This window comes from Contarinia nasturtii, unplaced genomic scaffold (genome assembly GCF_009176525.2).
Source record: "Contarinia nasturtii isolate CC-2019 unplaced genomic scaffold, AAFC_CNas_1.1 Cnas_scaffold_1371, whole genome shotgun sequence".
Lineage (NCBI taxonomy): Eukaryota > Metazoa > Arthropoda > Insecta > Diptera > Cecidomyiidae > Contarinia > Contarinia nasturtii.
In genome coordinates this window covers 18,327-38,572 of record NW_022198708.1, presented here as the reverse complement: position 1 = coordinate 38,572, position 20,246 = coordinate 18,327, and the positions used below count along the sequence as shown (strand labels likewise).

Below are 20,246 nucleotides of genomic sequence, written 5' to 3'. Positions count from 1 at the left end.
CTGAATTAAAGTTTCATTTTTTGTAAAGGATTTTTCATCATTTCTTTGTTTAGGTTCGAAAAATATGTGATGCCTTTTATTGGATTTTGTGCCAATTAAAGAGATAATAATTCCAAAGAAAACACCATACAATATTAAAAGACGAAGACGTATAATGAATTTCGAGAGACGAACTATATTCATTAGCAACATTGCTACACCAAACCTGAAAGAATAAAAATACTAGTAATTCATATTTTAGTTATAATGTAAAGAGTTTTAATTCAAAAAAATATTTCATTTTTAATTTTGACTTTTCGAAAGCTTCATCACATATGAGTTTTTTGTTTTTTATTTTTTACTCCCGACAGGGAAGTTATTATCAATATGGACAATATGTTAAATATTGTTATTTTAACACCATGGCTTGAATCCAATGTAGGCAGCACCCAAAACTGATGGATCGGTGGCGAGGTCAATCAAACATTTAACCTGCTGCTCAACTGTTAAATCTTCTTTAGGCAAATTGTGACGATATTTTTGATTGCTTCCTTTCAATAGTTTTATGTACGCTGGAATGACGCCTTTATGCCTGAAAAGATGTATAAAAAATGACACAGAATATTGTGTTTATATTTTTTTATAGCAAATTGCTATAGTGAATAAAAAAACAAAACTAACTGTTTGAGGTTTCCAATTTCCAAATCGTTTTCAATTGGTATTAACGGATTGATGCCGTTAAGTTTCCCTTTGATGGCATTGATAAGATGGTCAGGGTCGCATCCACGAATGTGATTGCTTGAAGATGGATCTCGAATGAAACATTCGAGAGCAGCCATTAGAGATTCACTGTCCATGCGGAATGTGCGTAGTACATGAGCCATTGATTTTACCAGAAATCCGCTGGTCTTCAATGGTTGCATCACATCCACAAATTGTTTAGTTAAACGGAATGGCAGGAGTTCGGGAACGGTTTGACTTCGTGTTGCAATACCGAAAGCCATATCAAAATCAATAGCAATCAATTGTGCGTTGCTCATATCGATGACAAAATTGTCCAAATGACGATCACCAATTCCAAGTATCCAATGTGCAACATTCATGGCCGCAATGCTCTTTGTGAAGTTATTTCGCAATGCATAAAAGCATTCAGGCGATGCGCTCATATTGTATATTACATTTCGCAGCATATTTTGCGGCACATGGCTTTGGAGCTCTTGCATGTTTTTCGACAGCTGTAAAAATGTATAAATATTTTATCATTTATTGAATGTAGGAAAACGCAACGTAATAATTTACCTCAACATGCGAATAATGTAGGACAGCTTGAACATTATTAAATAACTCCTGATCCTTTTCATTTGAGACATTTTTTGGCATATCGATGAATTTCAGATAACGAAGACGAATATCATAGTCTATCTTTTTCCACGATGGATAGGTACTTGTCAGAAGCGAACTAATCGTATCGGTGTTTTCGAGCCAACTTATAATGCCACAATGTGTGTTCAATGGTATAACTTTGTATGTTTGCAGTGACAGTTTTTGTTGGCTACAATTCTTGTCCGTTTTCATTTGATCCGACATCAATTCTTGAATATGTTGAATGCGTTCGTCTTGTCGTACATCTTCGCCATATTTCACGATCAAATTATACGTCTTACCTAAGGGAAGAATAACAAAAGAAAAGAATAAAATTTAAAATAATCGATAAGTAATCGGAAAATAATCGTAAAACAATCAATAATAATTAATAAGTAATTTTTAAGTGATTTTCCCCTTAGTCTTACCATCAGAACAAACGGCACTCATTTTAATTGGACACCGTAAAGATGAAAAAACCTGTACTCTTTCGTTAAATTTCACAATTTTCAAAATGTTGTTTGGATTTGGTGGCGCATTTCCTGTATATTGACCAGGCAATTCGATAAAATCATTGCCACCGTACCAATGATACTCTTTCAACCATTCACTGAAGCAACTGAGCTCGTACTGTGGTTGACGATTTTTAATAGACGATATCACTTTTATCAATGCATTTACACCTTCAACAACTTGGTTGTCTAATTATTGTAAAGCATAATAAAATAAACAATAGATTAATTAGTGATCAATTGTTTTATTATGTTAACTGAAAATTTGGTCAAATTAATTCTCTTATCGGAGTAAAATAAAGGGTATTTATAAAATGCTCAGTTTAAACTTACGTTTCATAATCATGAGTGCTTCAAAATCTTTCTTAATGGTCGGGGATATATTAGCCGTCGATAAATTTCGTGTACCTCCATAGACATTATCGTAGCATATTTGGAGTTCTTTCTTCACGGCTTGTTCATCTTTTAGTTTTAAAATCTTATTCAAATGATAATACAGCACTTTTTCGGCAAGACTCACGTAGTTTATTTGCTCAATAAACTTTTCGATGATTGGATTCCGGATGGCCGCTTGAATTTGACGAACAATCGACCGAATTCTGGCATTCGGTTTTCGTTCACGAAATCTTTGATATATTAAATTGAATGAATAGATTACTGATGTCGGGTAAGTTTTGGCCAATTCAACAAGTAACTGGTCCAAGAAACATGGTTTCTCAAAATCAAAGTTGGTTATAATCTGGGTCATCCATTTCAAAAAGTTCCATACGGGCACATGCTTCACCTATAGAAAAAAAGAAACATTTTTTGATATAAATCGTCAAATTTAGGCTCAAAAAATGCCATGTTACCTCTTGATTGAAAAGGTCCGTTAACTCTCTGGAGTTGATTTTTTTCAGCTGAAGCAAACGTGGAAATTGAAGACGTGCATTTTTCGAATTGTGTCGCATTCCACGTAAAATTGATTTTATCAATAGTTTTTGCACCTCCAGTTGACTTTCTTCAGATCCAGCGTTTGTTTGTTTCCAACTGAATACAGCAAGTCGATAATATGATTCTCCAATATCGTTTTCTTTCATTGCAGTTTGTGTGGTTTGTAACATTTGCAATTGGTTCGCTTCGTATTTTTCAGCGAATGAAATTGTTTCGTTGCAACATCGACGTGCAAATGTGCCTACCGATTCGGATATGTTTTGCGCTAAAATGAAATAAATGTAGACACAATCAAGTAAATATCATTGACATGGGTCACGAAATCATTCTCTAAAATATACTTACAACGGTCCGATGATTCGGTTAATTCTGCTATCAATTTTTTAACTGGTTCACTTACTGCACCGCCTTCCGATATCAATTTACTTGCATTTCCCGTAATTTCATTGAATTGATCGAGTAATTTAATGCGAATGTCTGGATTTGCATCGAGTGTGTCTCGTTGAAAATCGTATAAATTTCGTAAATTTTTCCATATTTTAACTAAATTCTCGAGTCCTCCATTCAAATTGAATCCATTTAGATTCATCCATTCAAGGTGCTGGTGCCGTACTTTGGCCAATTCATTTTGAACTATACTTTTGCCCGTATTTTGTTCATATTTTTTCGAAAATGTGTCTAAACGACACAATACGGTGTTCGACAATTCGGTATTTTGTTGTTGCATGGCGATTTCATTCAATTTAAATTGCATATCGAACATGCTGTCTGTTAGCCGGCTAACAATTGGTGCTGTCTTTGGTTGGAATTTTTCCAATGCCTGTTCGGTTACAAATATCCGATACGAAATCAATGCATCCCATAATTGTGATGAATCGGCTTTGTTCATTTGTGTTTGTTCCCAGCGATCATTCAATGCGGCAATTACACTATCATCAATGGCACCATCATCAACTGTTTTATGTAAAAGATCTGCATACTTATGAATTTCGGCCACAAGACGCATATTCATCAATTTATTGTTACGCATTTTTTCCGATAAAACACTCGTTGCGCTCCATTCGCTTAGAAAACTCTCAAAGTATTGGTTTGAAAACACCTTTGCCTCCAAATAGTCCTTATTGGCCATGTGTAGCATCATAAGTTGTTCGCCAAAGTGCTTTTTTATATGTTCAGCACGTGTTGGATTATGCAACCAACCTCCAATATTGGACAGAAATTCTCGAACTGTTTGTGTTTGTGAGCCATTGTAGATTAATGTTCGTACTTCCGAACGAATATAGTATTGTAAAAGATAATTCATATTCCAATCATCGGTCCAAAGTTCCTCGTATTCAGTTTGAGAATTTGACTCGTTTTTCAATTGACAATTCACTTTATCCTCAAGATCCTCCCATCGTCCCATTTCTTCGTAGCAATTGAACAACGATTGATATGAAAAATTCTGAGCCAATTTTTCCCATGAATCGTCGGCCAGATCATCGGGTAGTGCTTCAATTGATTGAATGTACGTATGCAGAGCACTATTGTAGTCACCGTTCGATTCAAATTCAATGGCCTTCGTTTGTAATTGATCGGATTGAATTTTATCGCAAAAAATGCTCGACGCTACATCAAATTCGGATAAATTGTAATACATATTTGCCATTTCTGCCCACAATTTATTTATTACATCTTCATAACCATCTGATTTTGTGTCATGTGTTGTCATCAAACTATTTTCAAGCAATAGAATTGCATTGATCATCATATTATTGGCATTTGGTATGGCTGTCGCAAGACCTGGTTCAATTTTTAATTCAGCTTGATTTGTCATTGCGATTTCAGTAAGTGCACTGAACAGCATTGGATCGCATTGATTTGATTGTCGTATCAAGTTTTCAATGCAATAGGTAAGTTCTGTTGAAAAGTCTCGCTGAATCTCTTCGTTCAGTTCATTGTAAACAGCATTTAAAATCGTAACAAATGTATTTCGTGCTAAAATCACATCAAGCTTCACTAAAACTTGTAGTGGCAACAAAAATGCCAAACTATTTATTGCAAAATCGGGATATGTGCCAAAACGATAGCGACGATACAATGTGACTTGACCTTCTTTGCGTTTTTGTTGTTGATTTACTTCACGTTCTTTGTAGTCGCGTCGCCGTACCGCACTCAATGCTCTTTCTCGACTCACAACATCTTTATTCCGTAAAATTCGTTCGCGTAAATAGCTGAATTTATTACGTTTGCGATTGGCAATTTCTTCTTCTGTCTTTGGTCCGAATGGTTGTACTTTACTTTGTACTTGTTGTGATTGGCGATCAAGCGTCAATGACGAATCGCCAAAAAGTAACGAATTTTGCGATTGCAATGAAAATGAATCGCTGCCTCGATACAATGTCGATGGATCCAATGTTGGTTCAAAATTTAGCGAGTGTGGTTTCTTTTGTAAGTAACTGAGTGTTGGATCAAATTCACCGCTGCTTGAGCTCAGTTGCTTTTGCTGTGACTCAGTGAACAATGGTACCCGAAGTGTACTGTCTTGTGACTTCCAATGAACATTTATATCGTATTCATCGTAATCACATTTCTTGGCAAGTGTTGGAAAAACCTCTTTTTTTAAATCGGCCGCATTTAAATGGATCAATAGTTGAACACCATATTGTAAAAAATCATAAAAGTACAAATGTTGAAGCATAAAAAGAACACGATCATTTAAAGAGGTCGGCATTTCAGGTAATTCATCCCAATATTTGAATACTGTAATTTGAAGATTTTTATCCACATCATTCAATCCTTTCAATAGAATTTCCGTCGCTTTCTGTTTCAATTCGAGATTTTCGCTTAAATTTCCGCGAACATATTTCATTATTTCGTACACAACATCACGAATTTCGCTTTGTTTGGCATCATGGAATAAAGCGATTCGAGGAAACATGTTTTGAATTCGGATTGCGGTCAATTTTGGTAGTGCTTTGTTGAAAATATGCAGTCCAAGGAGTTGATGTTGATATTCTTGCGAGTGATTTAGATCGGAGAGAAACACTTGAATATCACAAGGTTCAGCTCCATTGACTCGATTCAGGAACATTTGCAAGAAATATTTCTTCATATCCGATGTACATTTTGACATTAAATTGGTGATTGTTGTGATAAGTCCACTGTTATGAATCACATAGCGTTTATCGATGTGGTACAGAACGTACATGAATTTTTTTTCATTCTTGAATTTCCAATCATTCAAACGTTGCTCAACAGCCCTTATGACTTCTTCCATATCTTTACTAATGCTTCTGTTGTTTTGTTTGACTATGATTTGATTTAATACCATGCCCAAAAGTTCGGCGGCCGGTTGATAAACCTCCGAATGGTTATTGTTCAAACAATAAATGATCGCTATAATAAAACGTTTTCTTGACTCGTCGGTTGTCCATGGTATCAGGTTGTTGGCAATTACGAAACCATTTAGATGAAGACCACAGGCATTCACTTTGGACTCGATATTTTTATCTGTAATCGTCTCATACAGAATTTCATGTGGTACCTCAATAAATTCACGCCATCGTTCCATCAAATTGCGAATGAGTTCCAGATTACGGCGAAGCACATCACGTTGTTGACTATTTGCAAATGCCATTAGATTGGCCATCAATTTCGTTGCAAGATTTTGCATATCGTTTTTATTCTTTTCGTTAATTGGATTTGTAATTTCGGACCATTCAAGCACATCGACCAATAAAAATACGGTTAAGGCATCAATAGATCCTTTTAATGTTGTCCAATCAATCAAAAATTTCAGAATGGCTGGCGTCATATAATCGGCACATCGATTGAATCTTTTTGAGCAATTGTCGATGGCTGTTACCAAAAAGATCCGAATATTCATATGAACGTCGCTGTTTGCAATGACTTTATTTATATTTTGAAACCAATCCGTCGATGAAACTGATGCTATATCATTTTCAAATATATGATCGATAACACCGCACACCACGGCCATGATTTCATGATCATTGACCGAATTTCGTTCCAACATCAATGTTTTCGGTTGATAGTTTGCGGCATTCACTTGACGTTCGACTTCATCAGCGGTTCGCAAATACGATGTACTTAAATCAATTTTCGTCACATCCTGACTCAGTGACGATTCAAACACATTTTGTGTTTCGATATACTTTCGATTTGGCACTGTATCATTTTCCTTTAGTCGCCGAATCGATACCATTCGCTCTTTGATCTGTGGCCGCTTATCAACTTCTAATGTTTGACTTGTATAAAGATCGGGATCGGTGGTATTGATCATATAACGCCAATTATTTTCATTGAAACAAAAGTTTGCGTAAAAATTAATATTCGTTTGTGTATTACTTATGAGAGAGCAGAGTGCTTTATAAGCGGCACATTGATATTTACGAAACCATTCCATGTGTTGTGCGTTTGTGGTCTGAAATGTTTCTTTCTTTGCGCTGTCTGCTTTGTTTGTCATCCATGCCAATAGTTCATTGCCCTTTTTAATATTGTTACCTGTGGGAATAATAAAAAACCATCAACGATACTCGATTTTGTTATTGCATATTTTGAACTTACCATATTTTGCTCTTAAAACTGGAAAATTTTTATCGCAAATTTCATGTCGTACAAAAATCATAATTATAATTTCGATCAGTTTAAAGACACCGATGCGTGAAGTAAAGGCCTGTTCCAGTTTGTAATCAGACATATTCAGTGTGTATTGAGTTTCCAATAACAGTTCAATCTTTTGAATATTTTCGGCATAAAATTGTGCAACAATATCTTTGGTTGAGCTCAATATCATATGCGATAAAAATCGTTCCATCAATACCGTTCGGATGGCAGCATCGAAATTCAAACCGCAAAACATCTCAAAGACTTTGTTTAAGCAATACAATTGATGATTTGGTTTTAGGGAGCTCATGAATTTTCGTGTGCTCTGTACAATTTGACGGTCCATAATATGGTCAGCGTCTGGTGCACTGCAATTGATGATAAACTTCAACACAACGAATGACTGTGATGTGCACATTGTATCAAGAATGACTTGAAATGTATTTTCAAATGTATTCCAATTAACGCTTCCTGGCCGCAATTCAGATGTATACAATGGAAAGTAATTCTCTTGAATTTTTTCCAGAGCATTTTGAATTTCTTGATGATCATTCGTTGCCGGTCCAATTACACATGGCAATAAAAATATCGCCTGACATTTGGTATCAATGGTGTCCACGTCATTGTTTATTATGCTCAGCAACCAATTATCAAAATGTGCAGCTTTCTCCGATATGTACGTCAATTCATATGGGCAAATCATTGCGATATGCTCCATCAAATCGATTAATTTCGTTTTGTTTTCCACATGACCATCGGTTCTGGCCAGTATGTCGTGCCAATTTCCGAGCAAAATATTCGTTAGCAATTTCATTTGTGGAATATTTTCTTGTCCGGCTTTATACGCATATTCGATGAGCTCCGACAATATTTGCAACACATACGACACATTTGGCGGCAACATTTTCACTATCAAACGTTCAATAATGTTATCGACACTTTTCAATAAATACTTGTAAATTGTCGATTTGTACAAGTTCAAAAAATGTTTTCCTTGTTTAATGGTCTTTTGTGAATCGTATATCGTGAGTTCGGTTGTGTTCAGCAATAAATCGATGAGATTCACAAAAATTTGATTTTTGTGAAACGATACTTGAAGCAAATATTTTGTAAATTTCAACGTATCGGGTGACAGTGATTTGGCAATTAAATCATCACCTTGACATTCTTTGATTTCAGCAAACATTTTATAGAGTACGTCAGTGGCCAACACATCGATATTTGTATTTAAACTATGGCTGGTGGAAATGTCCTTCGTTTTAATGAGACTGTAAATCAAATCGACACCTTTCAAATTGTTCGTTTCGGTTATTGAAATTGAGCTACGATTTAGTATATTGCCAATGGAATTGGTTAAATTTGTGAAAATTTCGGTTGTGCTTCGCACCAATTTATCGTTTAATTCTGTTTTGAATGGTTCCACCGCTGATCGATTGACATTTATGATAAATGTTCGCAAAACTTTCGGTAGTTCTGCCAGGAATTCGGGATTTTTTGAATCGCATTCAAGACATTGTGGACGAAATATAGATGTTTCAATCATCCAAATTAATTCGTTGCGCTGCCAAATTCCATCGGGCACACAATCGATTGCAATAGTCTTGTTCAAAAATTGTAGCATCAACAATAAAATGGCACTCTTTTCCATATTGATTTTCTCCATTTCGGCAATGGTTCCGGCGTCCATATGATGATCATCAGCAAATTGATTTTTATTCAAAATATTATTGATATAGTGTTCAAGTACACGGAAAATGTTGCTTTTTCCAAATATTTCTTTCCAATGATTCGGCATAAAGTCATTCTGAATGAACCAGATATAACAATCGAGTGACGTTCGCAGTTTCTTCAGCCATGTATACATTGCGATGACTCGACGATTGTCGAAATATTCAATATCAATTTTATTATCGCACAATTCAATCACCGATTCAAGATCATATGTACTTCGAATGAACATAGCGGCTGAATTATAGGTGTCAACACACGGCGCGAGAACGATAAACATTGCCATGACTTTCTTTCGATACATATTTTGTGTGCTATTTGTTTGACCAAGAAGCCAAAGTACAGCATGCAATAACAATGAACCTGTGTACGCTGGGGTTGTGATCCGATTTGGATTTGGTTCATTGAAAATTTGATTTTGTTCACGAAGAACGCGTTCGACATGATCCAAACTGGCCGACACTTGATCCAAATCCGATGGACAATTCAAATTTTCTTCCATCTGTTGTTCGCTTAATTTGAAATTGATGCAGAAATCATGAAGAAAATCCAACCAATATTTATCCGTCGTATGGTATGCTTTTCTCAATTCGCGATAGATATTATTGAACGCTAGTGCAGCACCAAATCGCTTTTGATGCAATGCATCCGAGTTGAACATTTTCAATTGTTTTATCAGCGCATCGATCTGGAACGGTGACGCATTAGACTGTTCGGCACTCTCTCTCTGATTATAGGTCCATATCAAAAATTCCCGTAACGATCTTGATGCCAAATCACGAACCGACAAATTGGTTGGATGCGATATTGCGTCCATGAGACATTTCAGTAGAATTCTATTTCCCTCCATTTGTTGTTGGTCCGGTCGTGACATATAGTGCATGGTTTGATTGACCAGAGGTTCAAATATCTGTCGTATTCCGATGTCACCATCACAGCCCAATTCTAGCATTAGCTTGCACAGTTCAGACCATAGTTTACCTCTGTGATTGTTTGAACCAATCAGATAGAGAATTGTTGCTTGGATAATTTCACAAGCGGTCATCTTCTTCTGTCGATCGGTGGTCGATGTCGCAATTTCACAAATACGCGGAATCAATGTATCCATGTAGATTTGCGTATTGAATGAATCCCGACCATACAGTGTCAAACATACAATTTTGCTGGTATTCCATTTGACTAAATTGGCATTTTCATGCTGTATCACATGTTGACAGTACTCCGGTTCAAGTGTGCCCAAAAATAGAATGATTCTCTTTTGGAATTTCAGCAAATCGTTCTCTTTAACTTTAATCAGTTTTTGTGCGGTTCGTTTTGTGCCTTGGACACGTTTTCGTGCCACTTCAACACTTTGCACCAGATCATTTTTGAAACCCTGCAAATACGCATCGAAGTATGGCAATACAGCGCATAGAAATTCCTTGGCGTCGCTCGTTGTTCGATCAACGGTGCCCAAATATCGTTCTATTGTACTCAATGCCATGCCGGCTATGAACAGGGTTGCGTTTGATTTTCCAATGTGAAAGGCAATTTGGAATGCCGGTATCATGTCGTGAATTAATCGGCGCAGCATAGAAGCTGGCGATGTGAACAGTAATTTTAAACACGCAATTTGAAGTTCACCGTAACTTTGTTGCGATTTTTTTATTGTTTTAGTCAAATAATAATAGACATCGTTGTAGTTTATTTGGCTGTCTTCGTACAATTCGTTGCCAAAGTAATCCAAACGATTTGATATACTTAGAATGAGTTGCATCAACCGTTCAAAACCGCTGACCAATGGATGCTTCAATGATTTCGATATAACTTCTTCGGTGAATTGATTGATCCATTTCAGAAAGTTCGTTTTGTGACTGTCGATACTTTGCGCTTTTAGAACGTCGTGATAAAACCCAACCAAATTGAAGAAAATGTGAAAATCTTTCACGAATACGGGTTGCAAGTCATAGTTCGGATCGCTGAAGAACAACTCATTCCCCTGATCGTCGCAACATTTTCGTTTCTCCACTTTCAAATTCAATTTATTCTAGATTGCAAGGACAAAACAGAAAGGTAAAAAAATGAGCATTTTTATTTAACATAGGTGTTTATGCATGAAAATATTTACCAAAATTTTGAACAACGAATTCATCATGTGATCGTATATTTTGCCAACGATCGCTGTTCTATTGTACGACGATGATTCAATTTCGGCCAGGAATCCATTCCATAGCGGTAAATAAGAGACGAATGTTACTTGGTCTGTCCAATTGGTATCCGCATCCCAGTCGTACCTTGCATCGATTGGCAATTTGTGTGAACATGTCCAAATGATTCCTTGGTAAATAACCTTTTCGATGACGTCATCGACGATCGAATCGCCAAGCAATGACAAATTGTGAAATGTGCGCATTAGAGTGTTTATGGTCATGTCATGATGTGCAGTCGACAGCAGATGAAAATTCTTAATCACCGCCACAACTATGCTTTGAAGAACATTCAATTGTGTCCCAGACAAATGATCCACCTATGGAATGAAAACGGTTCACTTATACCAATATATTATACCAAAAAATAAATAAATCATTTCAATATCTCACCTGTTCCATAATTAACGACAGCGCTTCAACATAGTCTGGAAAATGTTCGAGCTGTTCCTTTCTATGGTGATTGACAGCGTTTGCAGCGCTTTCTGTGCGCTGCATTACCAATCGAAGCAATTCGTTCAGATGTTCACGTGAGAGTAGTTTCTTGCATGGTGCAGCGATCAAACCAAAACCAACAATCGCTAAACGAACTTCGAATGGTTGACTCTGTGACGATTCCAGTCTCGATTTGAAGTATGATTGTAAAAAATCAAAAATTTGACAACATCGTTCGGAATCATCAATTTCCAATAAACAAATGGCGATTTCACGATGTAACGCGTGCAATAACAAAATGGCTGGTCGACGACTATCGAATGAATCCATTTTGAGCCATACATTCACCAGTAAATCATGCCAATAGTAAAAATCATCAAACACCTCCTTTCGAAATACTTCACAACGTTTTGCTAATAGTGTCAGTGCACTGCAAAATACACCTTTTTGCTTTGCGTCTAACGGGTTGGAGAATTGTTTGATGCATTTGTAAAGACGTGTGGAAAAATGTTCTTTGTGATCATCGGACGGTCCAAAATGTTCCATGAAATCATTCAAACCATTGAAGGCACCAGTGAGCTGTATCAAAGTTGTCTGTGAAATAAATTTAATTACATTCCTTTTAGATAACTCTTCAGAAACCGAAAGAATAAGAACATTTCCAACTTTTTTTCTATTTATAACAGTACGTAGGTTGCTCCATAATTTTTTTTAAAATGGTACTTATAGTGTTGCCCGATGTAAACCATTGTCATATTCGTAAAGTTTGATGTTTTGGTATGTATTCGTGCCCTGAACCTTTTGTCGTACGAACGCTATTTGTATTGTTTACAGTGACTGGTAAACTGCGACTCAACAAAAAAATGAATTTTACACGTGAAGATTTTCGTAAAATGATTTACTACGATTTTCGAAGTAAATTATCTCAACAACAGTGTTTCGATCGACTTCATTTGGCCTTTGGCAATGAAGCACCAACCCTTCAGACAATTTATAACTGGTACCGAGAATTCCGTTGCGGTCGTAGTTCGCTCAAAGACGAGTTTCATACAGGTCGTCCAAAATCGGCTGTTGTGCCACAAAACATCGATGCTGTCAGAAAACTGATTATGGAAGATCGTCATGTGACCTACCGTGAGATTGAGGCATCTTTGGGCATTTCATCCCACAGCATACATACAATTTTGCATGAACATTTAGCCGTAAAAAAGATTTGCTCTCGTTGGATCCCACATAAATTGACCGATGAACAAAAAATGGCTCGTGTGAGTTGGTGTAAAGAAATGCTCAAGAAATTCAATCGTGGTGCTTCAAAAGACGTTAATAAAATCGTCACTGGTGACGAATCGTGGATATATGCCTATGAGCCCGAAACGAAACAGCAGTCTGACTGTATGGGTCTTCCAAAATGAAGATAACCCAACGAAAGTTGTTCGAGCAAGAAGCACTTCGAAGCGAATGGTCGCCTGTTTTTTCGGGAGAAGTGGTCATGTGGCAACCGTTCCACTAGAGGATCGTAAGACCGTCAATTCTGATTGGTATACCACCATTTGTTTGCCCGAAGTGTTTGGTGAAATAAGAAAAAACAACCACCGTCGCAAAATAATTCTTCATCACGATAATGCGAGCTCTCACACATCTTTTCAAACTACTCGATTTTTGACCGGTCAAAACATCGAACTGATGGGTCATCCACCGTACAGTCCTGACCTGGCACCCAATGACTTTTTTTTGTTCCCAAGCGTGAAGAAAAAACTACGTGGTCAACGATTTTCGACACCAGAAGAAGCAGTTGAAGCGTTCAAAACACACGTTTTGGAGATATCAGTTTCGGAGTGGCACGAATGCTATGACAAATGGTTTCATCGAATGCAAAAGTGTATCGATCATCTCGGGGAATATTTTGAAAAACAATAAAACCATTTTCGACAAAAAACAACTGTGTTATATATGTTTTTAAAAAAAATTATGGAGCAACCCTCGTACGAATCGACTTGTCATTTTGCTCAAAACCACTTTCTTACAAATAAGAGCGGTTTTTTTTGGCACCGGATAAGGTAATATAGCTTATAACCTACACTTTTTTTAAGAAAACTTACATTTTGTTTGTTGACAACAACATTTTCCAATGCCTTAAAAAAAATATCACGAATTTTCATGCCGTCCTCAACCACATTTTCAATACAATCTGGATAATCTTTGGCCAAACAACCGATCAAACCAAAAATACGTGATTGAACTGCGAAAAAACAATGACATTCATTCTGTGGATGCATGTTTTATGAAGAAGATGATTACTATTTACCCGTTCCCGAATTTTTTGATATCTCAACAACTCTCAACAGTTCGTTCATCAAAAAGGTTCGATCCACCGACGAACAGCATTTTTCCGAAATCAGAGTTTCAATCACAGAGCCCGCTCGTTCTTTTTCCTTGGCCGATGTTATCATCGACCGAATATACTCTAAACAAATCTGTTTGAAATCGTAAAATAGCATTCTGTTAATAAACCTCAACTTTTCCGGCAAAAATCAACTTACAATTACAACAATATCTGCGCAGTTGTCCACTTTTTGTGGGTAAAGTTTAATAATCTTGATAAATAAATCAAATGATTTGATCGTTGACTCGTGAAATGGTTTGTCTTTCTGCGACATGTTCTTTAAGCAAAGTTTCATGAATCCTAAAACGCCACCATCTTCGCTAAAAACCTTTGCAACCGCCAAATCTGTATTAAATATAAAATCATAAGTCACACTGAATTTCACAATTTTATGAAATCATGCCAAATTGATTTGACATAGATTACGGTACTTATGTTCATAATTCAGCACACAAATAATTTACCAATTTCATTTTCGGAAATCCTATCATCGAAATATCGGTCAATAGAATCAAGAAGCGTGCACGCCTTTTTGTTGTCTTTGCTGCCAATTATCGACTTTAATTGCTCGCACATTATAATTACGTCACTCGACATCTTTATGGATTTTCACATAGATCCTATTCCATTTACATCAATTGTTCGTCTTAAAACCGTAATTTTTTTTGAAATTCTAGTTACAACTCTAATTGAAACTCTAGTTAAATAGCAAATAACAAATAGTTTTATATCTATTTTGCGATATATTGTGAAATACTTCTAATCAAAATTGTGCTTATTTTGCCGGTTTACTGTGATTGTTTACAAAACACGCAGTTTCGCAGTTGCTTAAATGTTTATGCATACCAATATGACAGATACAGAACTGTCATTCAATTTTGAAAGTTTCTGATGTAAAAAAGTTAAATGCAATTTTGATTAGTGAGTATTTGACCAAACGCATTCATTTGAAAACTAGTTTTTAATTAATTTATTTAAAATTACAGAGTATTTTTGCAATTTTTACAATATCTTTGGAAAAACATTGGAAAATCAACCAAAAAATGTTCGAAAATGCAACATATCTGTAGAATAGTTTACTGTTCAACTCTATCGATTAGAAGATGGCGCCCCTATTGAATTGGAGTTGAACTAGTATATAGTTTCTTTTCGAAAACCAATCGGATGATTGAAGGTTCGGTGGAGACGCATATTTGAATTTATAAAGAAAATATGTTCCACAATTACAACGATGAATTAACGGAATTTAATTTTTTTTTTTGATTATTTATTATTTGAAGTATTTTTTTCTAAATAAATTCATACACCTCTCTAAATTTGTCTCACTTTTCATCAAATAATTAAAATTAGTTTCTCATTAGAAACAAAAAAATAATCGTATCATTTTATTAAAAAGTATTTTATTCAAATATTCAGATGATGAGCAAACGAATGTAAGTGCCGAACATTAAATGCTGCCAAATGTCAATTGAAGGAAATAAAAAAAAAACATTTGTTAATAGAATAATCAATATGTGAAACAAGAGAAACATGAAACGAAATCATGCATATGTGTATACATTCGTTTTAAAAGAATAATTCGGGCATCGACACTGTGCAGTCGATACAGGCGCCAAAGTCTGACAATAAACTGGAGGCAGAGCGGAAGAACATTCGACAAAACCACTTCAGAGCATATTCACATTTTCTTATTGAACCGACAGCAAATAGCATGAACGATGTTTGATTTTTCGTTTTTATTTAAATCCACATACAGTTGGCAAACATATTGGATGAGCGTCTGCAAAATTACTCGAAACATGAGTAACATGTGTTAAGAAGCAGCACAAGTGAACACCTCGTCCAAATTTGTTGTTACTAATAATAATCTTCCAATTGGCAATTACATGGATAAATATGCGGTGTTTTGTTTTTACTGCATTTTCTTCCGTTTCTCTATGATAAACACTCAAGAGAGTTTCCCATTGAAAACTAATTTGTTCACATGTGCATATGCGCTATAAGTGGATCTTCCAATAACGCACTTTAACAACACTAATGGAAATGACAAGTTATTGTTTTGGTTTTAAAACGAATCAATTGAATTGGTAAAAAGACTAAATTTTCTATTCAATAACACTTTCGTATTACTTACTAAATAGACAAAATCAAAAAATGTAAAGTTGCTGAAATACGATGCAAATACGATATACTTAAAAATTATTATATTTTAGCATAAACTAATGGAATAAATTGACGTGAGTCAAAATATTTGTTTTTTTTTTTTTTCAAAATTATGTTATTGGCTTAATTTTAAAATGATAATATTCGTTCAATTTTTTGTTTGGAAATGTGTAAAATGTATGAACAAGAGTACCTTCTTAGTACCAACTTTATTGTCACTCAGTCAAGACATGAGGAGGTGCAATTAAACCATATAACAATAAAAAAAATGCGTCAACATTTTTGGCTAAAACGGAACTGTGAAGTAGATGAAGAAACATATTTTTCGTTAATGTGTTTGAACAAGGTCAATTTCAAACTCATGCTATAAGCACTAATATTCTGGTCACTAACACAAGACCCATTTCACATGCTTTCTTTAGTTCGTTGTCGATAATTTTATGATTTTGGTCAGGAGAAAAGAGGCGGGAGAAAGAGAAAGATAAAGAAAATTGTGAATGAAAACCATAAAACGAATATTGTTTCGCGGAATTCACCATCAAAGGATCTATGTGATATGCCATCGTTATTATGATTTAATTTCTTATGCAATACGATCTGAACACAGTCCATAAAATTCATGCGAATTAATGATTTTACTGAAAATTAAATTGAGAAAATAATGAGTGCAAAATTTCAACAAGCACCAAGAAATTCCAACAGAAGTATTCTACAGATAAAAAAATGTGTCCAAATATTTTCGCTTCTTTTGTCTTTGATGATTTTTCAAAAAATGTTATTTATTGTGGTGTGTGTTGCTTTACCCTGTTTTCGGTTGCTTTCAAAGCACTTTCGTCAGACCTGAATGCCAACTGCGCAGTCGAAAAGGAAGTCGACACCAAAAGGCCCAGTTGAAAACAATATTTATGAGCGAATCGTTGTCACCATCTCTATAGTCATCGAGATTTAGACATCTTACGTGATGTCATAGAGCGTTATTTTGTACTCAGCCGGACTGAGTCCAGCATTTAAAGTGAAAATCCATGTGGAAACAAAACAAAAGAACCTTAAATAATTTGTAAATAGCAATTTGTGACGGTAACCCAGTTGAAATTGTACAAAATATTCTAGAATATCGAATACAAGTAGTACATGCATTGCATGCGATTCAAAATGTTTTGTTTGTTTGTTTTTTTTTCGGTACAGTGAACTCTTTGCAGATATGAAGCGTATCTTTTGCAGTATTCTTTCAAATTTGTGAAAATATTTACGTTTAACACTTGAAATCAATTTTTTTTTCACATGAATTATCTTCATGCACATCTCAGTAGTTCATGTTGATTTGTACAGCATGTGTAAATTTGATGGAAAACACAAATGTGCAGTTCTGTCTAACCAACACCACCAGAGTTAGATGCATATGTAGTACTATAGTTTATATAAATAAATCAAAAGACGAAACAAACAATTTTTGTTTTTGAATATAAGTTTTGCTTTAATTTTCTTTTACTAAAATACAACTTCCTAATCATTTGTTTAACAATATTAAGGAATTTTTATATACATTATTTACATTATCTTATAATATAAAGTTAGAAGGGCTATTATTCATACGGTTTGAATAATTGTGCAACATCTTTTCTGACATCAAACGATGTCATCAATGATTCTGGTGATGAATTCGATTGACGGAGAATACTGTTCACTGGGTTTCGATGTGGCATTGGATATGGTGAATATCGGTAACCGCAAGTGTACGCTGATTGCATTTGAGGAATTAATGGGTTCGCTGCATAATATGGCATGTTGACTGAGTGCACTGCTGCAGCCGCTTGAAGTAATGACGCAGCAAAATTTGGATCTGCATAGACGGCTGCATAGGGCCATGTTACAGCGATTCTTTCTCGTTTATCCTTCATACGTCGATTTTGGAACCAAACCTATTAAAATAAAAATAAAAACATTTATTAGTAAAATTCAAAAAGAAAAAAAAGAGTCGAAAATGTCTTTTTTGGACGTCTACTTTAATGTTTACTGTTAAATGAGAATTTGTTTGCAATTTTTCACAGTCACAATATTCAATAATTAACAGAAAATGTAATTATTATTATTTCTTATACATCTGTTGTTTTGCACAAACTCTTCTGATTCGCACACAAAAAAAAATAAAATAAAAAAAAAACAATCACCTTTATGGTTGACTCCGATAATCCTAGCTGAACAGCAAGTTCGCAGCGACGGGGTCGCGAAACATAAATTTCTTTACTGAATTCTTTTTCCAATCGTGACAGTTGATCACGAGTGAAAGCGGTACGATAACGGCGTCCCGATTGATCATTATGCTCGTTTTCCATGTTGGCAACCATTTTTTTTTATTTTAAGTTTTTTTTCACTTTATTTCACTTCTTTTTGTAAATTTTTGCAGGAAAAACTGTAATCCTTTTCGAATGCGTCTAAAAATACGAAGATACAAGCACAAACGCTCCAAGCACAAAACCAACTACAACTGCTGTACTTCAGTCCATTGCTATCGACTTATATAGGTTGTTGCCGATTGCAGGCGTGAACATTCGATATTTTTCTATTCAAAGAGGGAACGAAAACATATCATAGCCATATGAAACTAATACACTCTTACTGTTACTCTTCTGAATATCCCAACTCTATTCGCTTACCTCACTCATAAGTCAATCTGAATATATTTTGATATGATCAACATATTTATTAGCATTATACATTTAGATTGAAATCTAAAAGAATGATATTCAAATCAAACTGGAAAAAGAAATGCAAAATGTAACACTATACTCATTATAAACTATGAGCACTTCTCACGTGTACAATTTATTTTATGTATGTGTGCGTTTCGTTTCAACAATGTATTGGTTTGCTCATGAAGTGGGCGGTAACAAATGGTGCGCAAGAATCGGATTATGGATTTGTTCATAGATTGTGTTTACAAGTCAGTATTAGAATCGAGAGAGAAAGACAGAAACCGGATTCTTGTCTTCTTCCCACTAAGGAAGCGTTTACGTTTGAAATGATATCTCCTTATTTTCATATCTCTCAGGCACATTGCATATTGCACACTGATATAGTAGGTGTATTTAAATCTATTTACCCGTAATTTACAATACTATATCGTCATATGTACAAATTTTGTGTGCGGTGTTCGCATAATCGGGATATGATGGCATAATTAAAATGGAAAATGCTCTTCATTGTATATTATGATTTGCACAAAATGAAATTTTAAATTGAATATGTATTACGATTAATCCACAATTTTGCATACAGTTTTTTTAAGCAAGCAAAATGCTTCAAACAGTATCAGGTTATCTGCCGTTTTTTCTTGTAAAGAAATGTTCACTCGATAGAGAAAGAGCAATTCCTTCACTGCTTTTCTTAATTAATTTTGTCGCCGTAATACGTTTGATATAAAAATTCGCGAATTCTTCATAATTGGAAAAAAATTGTTTTAAAAAGAAAAAAAACATCACGTTTCATTCATTTACATAAATGTAGACCCCAAATCACATGGAATTTATTGCGTGTAATGAGTGGTTTGAATTCATACAAGAACTGGAGTGTGTTTCATAGAAAAACCAACTCATAAAACACGCTCTACAAATTGCTGTGAGTTCCATGAAACAATTCGTGTTCGGAATTTCTATCATTTTTTTCTTGTGACCAAAATCATAAAATTATGACGAAGAAAGAAAGCATGTGTCCGCATTGTTAGTGGCCAGAATATTAGTGCGAACCATTTTACAATTGACCTTCACACAACACTCATTGCATTTTGCGTTGTTTTACACAATCTTTGGGTGATTGTGAAGAAAAGGAAGAGAAATGTTTCTCATAAGCGACTTTATGGTTTAATTGCACTTTGGGTCTATAGTGATGGTGACCCAGTGCCGTTCTGATGCATAAACTAAAGATTTCAATTTAAAGTCCATCCAAGAGACAATTTTCGTT

The 20,246-nt window shown here is 35.1% G+C and overlaps 2 protein-coding genes across 2 annotated transcripts; both read right to left on the bottom strand.

Moving 5' to 3' along the window:
• Window positions 1-229: 229 nt before the first annotated feature.
• Window positions 230-14,846, bottom strand: LOC116345983 (DNA-dependent protein kinase catalytic subunit-like). The gene is made up of 14 exons (XM_031775832.1): window positions 14,591-14,846; window positions 14,284-14,471; window positions 14,049-14,217; window positions 13,843-13,982; window positions 11,702-12,337; window positions 11,230-11,628; window positions 7,356-11,148; window positions 3,132-7,292; window positions 2,705-3,051; window positions 2,187-2,637; window positions 1,770-2,042; window positions 1,279-1,643; window positions 661-1,214; window positions 230-571 (listed from the first exon to the last, which is right to left on the bottom strand). Exons 1-14 carry the CDS (start codon window positions 14,721-14,723, stop codon window positions 394-396), a joined length of 11,787 nt encoding a protein of 3,928 aa, XP_031631692.1. The 5' UTR covers window positions 14,724-14,846; the 3' UTR covers window positions 230-393.
• A 3,026-nt stretch (window positions 14,847-17,872) lies between these two features.
• On the bottom strand, window positions 17,873-18,763 carry LOC116345918 (segmentation protein even-skipped-like). Its single transcript, XM_031775696.1, has 2 exons — window positions 18,458-18,763; window positions 17,873-18,208 (listed from the first exon to the last, which is right to left on the bottom strand). The coding sequence occupies exons 1-2, from the start codon at window positions 18,632-18,634 to the stop codon at window positions 17,873-17,875; spliced, it is 513 nt and encodes a 170-aa protein (XP_031631556.1). The 5' UTR covers window positions 18,635-18,763.
• Window positions 18,764-20,246: the final 1,483 nt, after the last annotated feature.